At 45.5% G+C, this 12,321-nt stretch overlaps 1 protein-coding gene across 1 annotated transcript in view; it reads left to right on the forward strand.

Annotated features, from left to right (window-relative positions):
* The window catches only part of DDX10 (DEAD-box helicase 10), a 219,381-nt gene that overhangs the window by 92,951 nt on the left and 114,109 nt on the right, over positions 1-12,321 (forward strand). The window contains exon 14 of the mRNA XM_066582115.1: positions 11,679-11,804. Coding sequence (XP_066438212.1) covers positions 11,679-11,804 — 126 coding nt within the window. The remainder of the gene's footprint in view (positions 1-11,678; positions 11,805-12,321) is intronic.

Here is a 12,321-nt window from a genome sequence, read left to right on the forward strand (position 1 = left end):
TACTGAACTGTTCTAGACGTCCTCTTCCACACTTCCTATGCTACCTTGCATAAACCCTGCTTCAATCACCTACAAGGCAGCATCTGAATGCCCATCCCTCTGTTACATATAGTAACTAGCAGTGTCCCCATGTCCCTGTTACTAGGGAAGCCAAATGTAGTGTATTGCTGATGTGCTGGAAGGTAGACCCCCTAGTGGCAGCCACTTGAAACTTTATTTTCATGGTAAAACAAACAAAATCATTTTTCAAGTATATGACAAGATTGATGATATTCACAGAGATTGTAAGTCCCAATGTCTACTTCCACGCATGGATTCCACTGCTGAATCCCGCAGCGGAATCACTGAATGCCAGTGGCCATAGGGAGAAAAGGTTTTCTTACCTCTCCGGCTCCAGCGTGGATCTCGTCTGTGCTGGCCGGACATTTTTTCTTTAGCAAGGTGCAGTGCTTTTTTTTTTTTCTTCTTTCTTTGAATGTCCTGCTTTCCCGCGGATCCGCGGCACAGCCACGATGACAGCTGTGGGTGTGCCGTGGATATGACAGCTTCCATTGACTTGTCTTAGAATGAATTCTCCTGCCGTGGGCATACATGGTACTGCAAGCACAGTCCCATACACTTGAATGGCACGGAGCTTGCAGTACCGTTCACAGCCACTACACAGTTCACAGAGCTGTGCTAGTTCTGGTGCTCCGCAGGTCCTGTAAACGGCTGATTGCCGGTGGTGCTAGGCGATATTGATGGCCTAAAGGTAGGTCATCTGTGTAAAAGGCCCAGAATACCCCTTTAGGCTTGCCTGAGTATTTGATATTGTAGCTTCTCATGATATCCGCAGTCATTAATCAGTATTCAGTCCTATGAAATTCACATTTTTGCAACGAGCAGCGATACACCTTAAAATCTATTCACGGCTTCAGGAGCGGAAATGTATTTCTCCTTGCATAATTCATTTGAACTGACATTTCTGAAACGGCAGCGTCGATGCCAACTCTGGCGCTGGATTCAGGTTTTTTGCCTAATTGCGTCCCATTTTCCCTCCTTCCCCTACAATCAGAAGAGCGCAGCATTTGCATAGTATTTGTTCTGTAATATCTTAAGCATGATGGTAACATATTACTTCTTTCCCAGGTAGCATTTCACTTGGTAATTCTGTACAGCTGCCTCATTAATCTCCCCTTAGTGATTCTTGTGTTAACAAGCACGCATAAAAAGCCAAGCGGCAATGGTGTATACGCAGATATGTATCGGGGAGGGGGGGAGCCATAAATTATCAGGGTTTAGGATCATTCCTCCGAATGCTAAATGACGGAATGTGGAACTTTAATTCACTTTGCTGAATGTAAACCTAGAGCCGTGCTAATTCTATTTTATTAATGGTGCTGTCGGTTCTTGAGAGGACAGTAATATTGGACACAGCTACATCATTGCTAGAAGCACCTTTAAAGGAAGGCAATGCCCGTAGAGCATTGAGAATAGTAGGCAGGCGCTATGCAAAAGGCAAGACCCTAACCTATTTTGCCCTGAAAATGTAGGCAGGCGTTTACAAACTCTGCGCGCTCTATGTAATTATAATAGACCATTGCAGGGAATGGGTGCTCGCAAATACACAGTTGACCTATGTAATCATTGCATATTTGTGCACCATTTAATCAAGCTTGTCTGCGTTTTTATGTGTGTGCAAATGCGCAGTCTATTTGTGCACTTAAAAACATGCCAGTGTGCACAAAAAAACACAGGCATAAGCCTGCAAATGCAAATGCACAGCTGAAATGCGCTTACACTTGTGTGAACAGGCTCTAATAGTGTCCAACATAGTAGTCCCAGTAGTAATGGTGCCCCCCATAATGGTCCCAGTAGTAATGGTGCCCCCCATAATGGTCCCAGTAGTAATGGTGCCCCCCATAATGGTCCCAGTAGTAATGGTGCCCCCCATAATGGTCCCAGTAGTAATGGTGCCCCCCATAATGGTCCCAGTAGTAATGGTGCCCCCCATAATGGTCCCAGTAGTAATGGTGCCCCCCATAATGGTCCCAGTAGTAATGGTGCCCCCCATAATGGTCCCAGTAGTAATGGCGCCCCCCATAGTGGTCCCAGTAGCAATGGTGTCCCCTGCAGGGCACCCCCCGTAGCAATGGTGTCCCCTGCAGGGCACCCCCCGTAGCAATGGTGTCCCCTGCAGGGCACCCCCCGTAGCAATGGTGTCCCCCGCAGGGCACCCCCCGTAGCAATGGTGTCCCCCGCAGGGCACCCCCCGTAGCAATGGTGTCCCCTGTAGGGCACCCCCCGTAGCAATGGTGTCCCCCGCAGGGCACCCCCCGTAGCAATGGTGTCCCCCGCAGGGCACCCCCCGTAGCAATGGTGTCCCCCGCAGGGCACCCCCCGTAGCAATGGTGTCCCCCGCAGGGCACCCCCCGTAGCAATGGTGTCCCCCGCAGGGCACCCCCCGTAGCAATGGTGTCCCCCGCAGGGCCCCCCCCCCCGTAGCAATGGTGTCCCCCGCAGGGCCCCCCCCCCCCGTAGCAATGGTGTCCCCCGCAGGGCCCCCCCCCCCGTAGCAATGGTGTCCCCCGCAGGGCACCCCCCCCCGTAGCAATGGTGTCCCCCGCAGGGCACCCCCCGTAGCAATGGTGTCCCCCGCAGGGCACCCCCCGTAGCAATGGTGTCCCCCGCAGGGCACCCCCCGTAGCAATGGTGTCCCCCGCAGGGCACCCCCCGTAGCAATGGTGTCCCCCGCAGGGCACCCCCCGTAGCAATGGTGTCCCCCGCAGGGCACCCCCCGTAGCAATGGTGTCCCCCGCAGGGCACCCCCCCGTAGCAATGGTGTCCCCCGCAGGGCACCCCCCCGTAGCAATGGTGTCCCCCGCAGGGCACCCCCCCGTAGCAATGGTGTCCCCCGCAGGGCACCCCCCGTAGCAATGGTGTCCCCCGCAGGGCTCCCCCCGTAGCAATGGTGTCCCCCGCAGGGCTCCCTCGTAGCAATGGTGTCCCCCGCAGGGCTGCCCCGTAGCAATGGTGTCCCCCACAGGGCTGCCCCGTAGCAATGGTGAGTAAAAAAAGATAAAAAAAGAGCAAGACTCAGTGAGAGTGGTGAAATGATTCTGAAGAAGTGTTTCGCATGATGGAGGTGCTGCCAACCGGATGACGCTCCACCAAGGTAGGTATGAGTATAGCGAGAGAGAATGTGGTAAAATACTGGTGGTGAAGGCGCAATATTCTAAGCTAGTTGAAATCTAAAGGTCCAAGATGAGATAGTGAAAGCACTTCTTTTTATTTAACAAAATCGAGAACCAGCAAGTGAATGCGTGTTTCGGGCTCGCGCCTCTTCGTCAGTGCGGCTGGATTGAAAAACTGATTGACATGTACAAATAAAAAGTGGAGGAGTTATTAACAAAAAAAAGGGAAGAAAAAAGGGGGGAAAAAAGAAAAATTTAGACGTATAATAAGAATGTTTCAATAATAGTGGCCCCAGTAGTAATCGTGTCCCCCATAGTGGCCCCAGTAGTAATAACCCTCCTATTGGCCTCTGGCTGGGCTGCAGAATTTCAGGCTTTCCACTCACCCAGCCTGCAGCGGCAGTACAGAGTCTGTGACCACCGACCTCTCACCTCATGATGGTGCAAGCAACACCATAGGAGAAGGGGCCAGCAATCACAGACTCTGCACTGCCATTACCGGTCTGGAGCTGCTGGCGAGATGACTAGATAACTGCTAGTTTTGATGCATGACCGGCGGGCTGCATAAAATGAGTCAGCGGTCCAGATTCGGGCCGCACGCCTTGTGTTTGAGGTGTGTAATAAGAGATGAATCTGTATTCTTGGAGATTGGATATCTTGTGGCAGAGAATGGACTATACATCTTTTTGAGCATGCTAGCTATAGCGAAGGTTACTAGTGGATGGGGATATACAGCATATAATACCAGCTAATCTGCTACACTCACCAGCTCAGGGAAAACTGACAGTTAGCGATGGAGCCTTCAGGGGGTGAAACGGGCGATACTTTTATTTCCCAGGAAATAACAGTGCTGCAGCGTCTTTCTTATAACTGCATTGTGATTTTCCCTGTACCGTTTATTTCAGTTTTAATTCCATTTTCTACTCCAAACACGGTACAGAAAAATAGCATTGGGGCTGATAGTCTAACGCAGGTGTGAACGTACCCTTAGTGAAATGAATCAATAATTTAGTGATCCGCTTTGCAGTGCAAGCTCTCTTGTTGATAGTATCGGTTTGGATTGCAGCGCTGCAGTGATCTGGGAGTGATCTTTAATGTAGTCCGTGCTCCGTTTTCTAAATAATAAGTCTAATAATCTTTCCTGATGCAGCAGAAGTCATGCTCTCCTGATTTTTAATCAGATCCAGCCGTTCTCCGTCATGAATACACAAGTAAGCAAGTGGCCTCTTTACATTGTAAATTAGGGTTGGCAAAGTTTAGTTCAATAAATGAATTCTGCCATTCTGACGGAGAAGACCTTCGTTCTCATTCTGCTCTCGTGATGTGTGGCCTGCACTTCCAGAGTGCCACTTGCTTTATTGCATGGAAAGCCAGGCAGCGCTCATCATATAATTAACTTTGATGTATGTTTTTATAGGCCTGCTCATAATTCCCTTACAAAAGTCTCCTGGGTAATCTTTTCTCAAAAGGCCAACATTCTGATAGATTATAAGATCCTTAACATTGTCCCTGATCTTGGGCTGGTTCCATCTAGAAAAGCTTTTTGTGGATTTTTGTTGATGGACAGGACCTCTACAGAAATGGCTTAAACCTTTGGCATATAAATATTTGTCAGGGATCATCTTCTTCTTATTTGTCATCTCCTGATTTTCGTAGTACTAGTGTTGTTTGTTTAGGGTGATCACCTTTCATAGGTATAAAACGCCAGTACAACATGGAAAATACACCTAAACAAAAACATAGTAAAAACTAGCTCAAATTAACGTACAATATGAAGTAGAGTTGGACAATCCTACACATTGGCGGGGATAGAAATGCATCCCCGAAGACTGTCATAGGGCTGCACACAGGATCAGGTCAAGAAGGTTGGCATGCACATGTGTTCATGACTGTCTGTCATGAACACATGTGCATGCCAACCTTAAATTTTGTTTGATCTTAAACATCTGAAGACATCTGAATCGGACAGTTTTGGCAGGGCCAAGCAACCTACGCATTTGTATGGAGGCCTCCCAACTTTCCATTAACAGATGATGTTGAGGGAAAGAAGGATGGGCCATGTTAGATTTCAGTTTAGTCTCCCCTGGAAATAAGTCACTTCTATAGGTTTTCGGTTGTGGATTTTTCCACTCTCCAGGCATTAGGGGTCTCCATTACTTCTAACTTGTTGGACTTTGTATGACAACAAGTAGTGGACATCTTTAGTGACACACTAAGATAGATTATAGAATGTGGATCTTTGCTCAGTACTGTTTCATGCTGCCCATAGAAGTTTATAAAGGGGAAGAAGGATGGAGCAGCTGCAGAAGGCGGAGAGAAGCAGAGAGACACAGAGAGGCTGCAGCAGCTAATAGCATTTTACTGTCACTAGTGACAGATGGAAAGATGGATTACAAGAAGTGGATTTTTTGGTTAGTACTGTCTCATGCTTCCTATAGAAGTCTTTGGAAGGGGAAGAAGCTACTGCAGGAATGGGAGATAAGCCGAGAGAAACACACAGAGGTTACTGCAGATAATAGTGTTTTAATGTTTGATCACATTTACACTGCTCACTACTACTCTATAATGTCCTCCATGATTGTATTACTTATGGGGGAGTGCTACTGGTAGATGGAGAAGAAGATATCTTGCTCTCCTCTGTGTGCAGTGTATAGAAGACCTCATAACAGTCTGCCACCAGCTCAAGGAAGACTGAGAATTAGAGATACAGCCTGCAGGAGGGAAAACTGGTGATAAATACAGAATACAAATCATAGAGCAACTGTAAATGGTGTATATGCCACATATTCGTACAAGGCAGCTCATTCTTAAATGTTAGGCATGTATTAAAGGTGTTTTCCAGGGAAATACTATTGATGTCCTATCATCAGGATAGGTCAGCAATAGTTGATCGTCTGGGGTCCGCGCTCGGGACCCTGACTGATCAGCTGAGCGGGCGCATGCTGTCAACGCCGCAATAACATAGAGGAGGCATGGCATGGCTCTAATTTAAATCAAAGGGAGCCATGCCTGCAGTTCCAAGGGCCGGCCACTATAAGAACGTTGTCACGGAGGCTTCCACTCCGAACTCTGTATTTGGAGTGGAAGCCTAAATACATGTAGTGGCCGTTGCTTGTAACTGCAGGCAAGGCTCTTATTGATTTCATTGAGACCTGTACTGGCTACTACACGAGGGTCGGCACTGAGACTTCCACTCAGACCTCTGTGTTATTGCGGAGCTGACAGCATGCGCCCACTCAGCTGATCGGTGAGGGTCCCGAGCGGCGGACCCGGCTGATCAACTATTGATGACCTATCCTGATGATCATTGAGATATAAGGATATTCAATCACTTTCTGATTTTTAGAGTCTGTGGTTTATCTAATTTCTGGGCACTACACCAATTCTAAGAATGGAAACGCTGTGAAGGAGTTGCAATGCTAAGCCAACACTGCAACCCCTCTGCAGTATTACCCCATCACATTAAAGGGGTTTTCTAACCTCTTACCTCAGGTTAGGTCATTAATAGCAGATCGGCGGGGGTCCACCTCTCGGGATCTCTGCTAATCAGCTGATTCTCTAGCCCACTGTCAGTGCAGCGAGGCCAGATGTTGACATTGGTCGGCAGGGCTAGAAGTGTAATAGACTGCTTCACTTCCATTAAAATCAATGCAAGCGAAGCCATGAATTATGCTTACAGTTCCGATCCGATCATCGATTACTATGTCTGGCCCCACTGCACTAACAGTGGGCCAGAGGATCAATTAAGCTGCGGGGATCCTTGCCGATCTGCTATTCAGGACCTATCAATAATAAAAAGTGAGAAAACCTCTTTAATGCTTCAGCCCATCTGGCTAAATAGCAGTTTTTCTATTATACTGTATTGCAGACACAACATTACTGTTGAAAATGAAATCCTATATAAATGCAACATTTAAGAGAATGTTTAAAAGCCCCAATGTGCGCTTAGAGAATGCTGGAGTGTAAATACCATGTAATATTCATGGACTACCTTCAGGGACCACTTAGAGGCTTGCTTGTAACCGATGAAAGAGCAGATTCTATAGTTATCGGATAAATTATGTTTAACTCCATCACGTTTGAGATGTTATTTTAATGATGAAATGTTTGCCAACATTCCCCCCCATCCCAAGTTGTTTCCCACCAGTCATGTAGTCCCAGTGGAGCTTCCAACAAACAGGCCTGTTTGATAGACGGACCAAAGTGCTACATATGAGGAGCATGCATGTAATGGAATGTAATCACTATTTCCATATTGTATTCATTTGAGAGATAAGGAACCTCCAGAATGCATGTGTGTGTTATCTAATAATCCCCTTTAAACTGGCCATACAGATTTTTCTCGGGTGTCTGGGGTGTTTCGGCTCTACAGTAGCATTGACAAGACTTGTCGGACAGACTTCATTCATAGGGAGAAGGCAGGACCAGTTATTTCACAGCTGCATATCCCAGTCTGGCTGTTAAAGGAGTCGGGCAACATGGCTGTTCTTGGCTATACCCTTTCCTTTTTTACCAAGTGTTGGAAAACAGAGGTCTGGAATAATGAATTTGCTGCTAAAGAGAATTTTGACAATGTTTAATATTTGCTGCAGAATTCAACTATTCAATCCTGATATTTTATTTAAAAGATGGCCCCACCCTCCCCTCTCTTTACCTAGGGATGGCAATTAATATGATTAATCGCCATTTTGAAGAGGCACAACTTTAACTTTCGTCTTCACAAACACAATATTAACCTTTCTTCCTCTGTGAGTGGGGCTAATATTGGGCCCAGGGGAAGCAGGGTGCGTAGTGTTACTCCTGCACTGCCCTCCGGCTTAACAGCGTACAGTTACAGTACTGTAGAGGTGGCTGTGGAAGGAGAAGGTGTATGGGAGGCTATGATAAGGGGAAGGGGAGAGGACAGTATATGGGGGCTGTGGTTCTAGTCTGATAAGTATAAGTTAAGGAATTGCTGTTCATGTGATTCGCTTATGTAAAAAAAAGAAAGTTTAGTATTTTTTAAAACTAGTTTAGAAAAAATAAATTAATTAGATTCACATTGAAACTTGAGCAAAGGTTGGAAAAAAATAGAAATTTTAATTCCAGGCCAAATCTTCCAGCCCTAAATCCCCCTAATGTAAAGTATTATATATTGATGTACGTGCGTCTAACTGCGTCCATACACCAATAGCGAGTTCAGCTGGCAGCTGTTTCTCCTGACTCCCTCATGTACATGAAAACTTGGTTCAACCAAGAGTTTGTTTTCAATGGCAGGGAGAAGTAAGCTGATGCCAGACACCTCTGGTAGCAGTGTATCTAGATGGAGAACAAAAGGATTGGGCTTTGCAATGCAACATGTCCGATCCTTCTTTCCTATGACATCTGTTGGGGGAGAGCTTAGAGGCTTCCAAATACGTATGATAAGCTATCATTTTCACCAAAATTGGCGGGTTGAGACGATTTTTTCCCTTTTGTATACAGAAGCCTTAAATGGGTTTTCCAAATTATTTAAAAATTGGGTAGAAGCCAGAGAATGGTTAAAAATAGTAAAGGTATACTCGCTGCTCCGATGCTCCGCCACCACTCCCAGCTTCACTGCCGGTCTGTGCTGCCTGTGGCTGCAACCATGATGAGGGATATACACATGTGACCACTGAAGCCAATCGCTGGTCTCAGCAGTATATGGCTCTACACTGCTGAGGTCAGTGATTGGCTGCAATGGTCACATGTATACGGAACGTCCCTTCTGCAGCCACATTAACTCTTTCCAATCCACTGTCTGACGTCTGAAGACATGATTTAAGACTGTAAAGCTCCGATGTTGGATGATGCCCATCGGGGTTCTCTTACTGTATATTGCCAGCCTCTCTGCTGTTGGTGCCTATCCAACATGTCACCTCATGCAGTACTGGCTTTAGCCAGCGTATAGCGCTGTTGTATAACGGCAGAAAAAGCCCCCTGGAAAAACCAGGATACAAATTGGATTGGAAAGGGTTAACAAAGCCCAGCGTTGAGGATAAGAGCGTCCACAAGTAGAAAAGAATCACCAACAGCACTCCTATCCAACTGTATCCAGCATTTGAAGTTACATGTACGTACAGTCGGTGAGTTGCTTAGCCTTTGTTCACATTAAGCGGCTACGTTTGCTGTAGACGCAAGTAAAAGCTTCCTGTATGTGCACCAAATGTATCCATCCATGCATTAACCCGATGGATGCCAAGAGAGTCTTATTGGGCTCCATCTGAATATGTCGCTATACCATTGGTTTATTTACTCCAATGGGAGCCTATTGGTGACGTACAGTTGGATGCTTCCTTTTGTCGGAGGCCGATCCTCCCGCTGTACTATACCTCCAACATAAGGCTCTGCTCACATCATGTCTAGAGCTACCAGTATACTGTGTTTGTGCCAATTGGGCTATCGGAGAATCAGATGGTAGCAGTGTGTTGTCGACATGAAGAATTTTTGTGACTTTTTTGATGCCTGCCTATGAAGATTACTCACTTTTTATACAGTAATGGCCCAGAGCTGTTTTTTCAATCAGCTTATGTATAACACGTTATGGTCTCTTGTGTCCAGCTTTTATCAAAGGGAGTTATAATGCGGTGACCTATCCTTTCAGAAGTGCCTGCGGCGAAGACTGGCTTTATTATGTAGTGACAGCAGAGATATTTTACAAGAGGTACTGTACGAAAATGTCTCTGCTCTAATGGGAGCATCCGAATGTCTGTTGGTGTAAATCTTCCAAATACTGTCCATCTATGGCTTCATTCTATACAATTATTTGGATGAAAATGACCCTGTGCGGGAATAATACATATGGTGCCGCTTAACGGATACGGCCAAACCATGACCATATGTGGTGGCTAATGGCTGCATGACTTACTAGCAAAATTGTGCAGCCACGATGGGTTCTGCAGGAAGCTTTCCGTTCCCCCTGCAGTTGCAAGGCTTGGTATTATAAGCAAAGTTGCCTTTGAAATAAATGCAAACTTCGTCTGCAATACCAAGCCGGGCCACTGCAGTGGGAACGGAGCTGTCTGCTTTCTGCAGAAATCGGCTCAGTTCATGACCGTACTGGCTTGGCAGAGCCCTCCCAATCTACTGTGGTTGGCATATCCTAAGAATAGTTTACAAGTGGAAAACCTCTTTTAAAAAGGACTTTCAAAACCCGACAACCCCTTTTTATTTAAACATGAAGTAATAGCAAAAAGACATTGCGTACTACATAGAACCCTTTCAATCTCTTTGATATGGCTGATAATGTAAATGGTTGTTGATGACGGTTTTTATAGTGGAAACGGCTTCATGATCAGATTTTACGGATATCATTTATCTCTTCTGCCTTTATTACAAATTCAGAACTTCGGCATAAGTGGTTTTCGGAGAGGAGCTCTCATACCAGAAATGTTACATTGGATTTGTTTTTACAGGTTTTTTTTTTTTATTCATTGAATTTGTATAAATTTATATATATATAGATAAAATGGGCTTCAGGCTACCCGCACTCCAGCGCTGATCACCACTACGCCTCTGTCGTTCTGTCTTTGACAGAGCAGCAAAACAGAGATGGAATCTCAACCGAATCTTTGATCTGCATCCAGAGAGGCGGGTGCGATGTATGCCGCTCTCATGGCAAGGACAATGCTGGCAGGGAAACGGAGAGACATGTAAAATATGCTTTATCTCCTTCCAGCATTCGCTATGGGAAGACGGCCATGTGTTCTTCAGTGAGCGCCGGGCTACGAACTGGATGCGACTGTCTGTCCATCAAATCCAGTTGGGAGCAAATAGGAAAATAATAATTGTGAAGCTTTTTTTCCTTAGAACTCCTATTTTGTGTGGCTGTTTCTCTGGAAATCTATGAATAAACACAACCTTGTTTATGGGGTGTATCCCTGTATAAACTGACGCGGAGCACACATAGGACATTTGCTATTGACCGCAAACACTCCCTAGCGATCAGCTCTGATCATCTGTCCCACTGTCAATGCAGCAAGGTCGGAGCCAGAAGTGTAATGGGTGACTTTGCTCCCATTGATTTCAGTGGGAGTCAAGCCGACTCTGAGGCTTTATGTTCTGACCCCAATGCCTAACTGCAGTGTGATTTGGCTGGACGATCAGCTGATTGCCAGGGATCCCGAGCAGTGGATCCTCTGCACTCGATTTCTGATGACTTATCCTGAGGATAGGTCATCAATAGCAGTTGCCTGGAACCCTGCTTTAATTGTATGACGTCATGGGCAGTGCAGTTAAGGATTAACAAATATTCTGGTTTATCAGACTGTTTTCAAACATTCTTGGAAGGATTTCTTTTCTTAATTATTATTAATCAGCAGATTTTTGCTTTTGCGTCTTGTGCTCCAACTTTTTGGACACTTTAAATGTCAAATGCTGAATTTAGCTTTAGAAGGTAAACCCTTGCATATAAACATTTGATCGTCACTTCATTGACCATATTTGATTGTGTTTCTTTAAAAGCTACAACTTGACTCAAGTTTGTTTCTTTGTATTTTTTAATAGGAGGATAATCTGACCAAATCTAAACTTAAGAAAATAGAAAAAGTAACAAAAGTGACGGACGCCAAAAAAACCTTGAAGAAGAATTTGAAGGTCAACACGAAGACTGTTTTTGCTGATGATGGAAAGGTGAGTGCTTGTTTTAGGGATCATTGCATATTGTTTTTTAGTAACACAGCAAATACATTAAAATGTAGCATAATGGAGTATGGTCAAAGAATTTTAACGGGTTTTATCTGACCTTTACAAATCCCTCCGAGACTGAAGCTGCCTTGGCGATCACGTAATTTGGTTGAGGGAAGCTGTGTGCAGCTGCTCGTTTTCCTTTGCTGTGACATGTAGCTTTCATGCAGCAACCTTCACATTAATGGACGACCATGTACTTTCATAGGCATATCAAATTTGCCATAGTAGGAATCTTCGCTCGTAGAGGGATTAGATGTCTATAGTCTTATGAAGGGGTTATCCCATCAAATAAAATGTTCTTGTATCCACGGTTCCTTTGAAATGAATGAAGTGATAGCACCACTGTTCCACTCATGCTGCGACCTTCAGGACCCTTGTCCTCAGAATAGTTTGATGTCTCAGTGTTAGGTATCCGATTAGAAGCTATCCAAACACCTATCCTATGGACAGGGCAGGACCT

This window comes from Eleutherodactylus coqui, chromosome 1, assembly GCF_035609145.1.
Source record: "Eleutherodactylus coqui strain aEleCoq1 chromosome 1, aEleCoq1.hap1, whole genome shotgun sequence".
Lineage (NCBI taxonomy): Eukaryota > Metazoa > Chordata > Amphibia > Anura > Eleutherodactylidae > Eleutherodactylus > Eleutherodactylus coqui.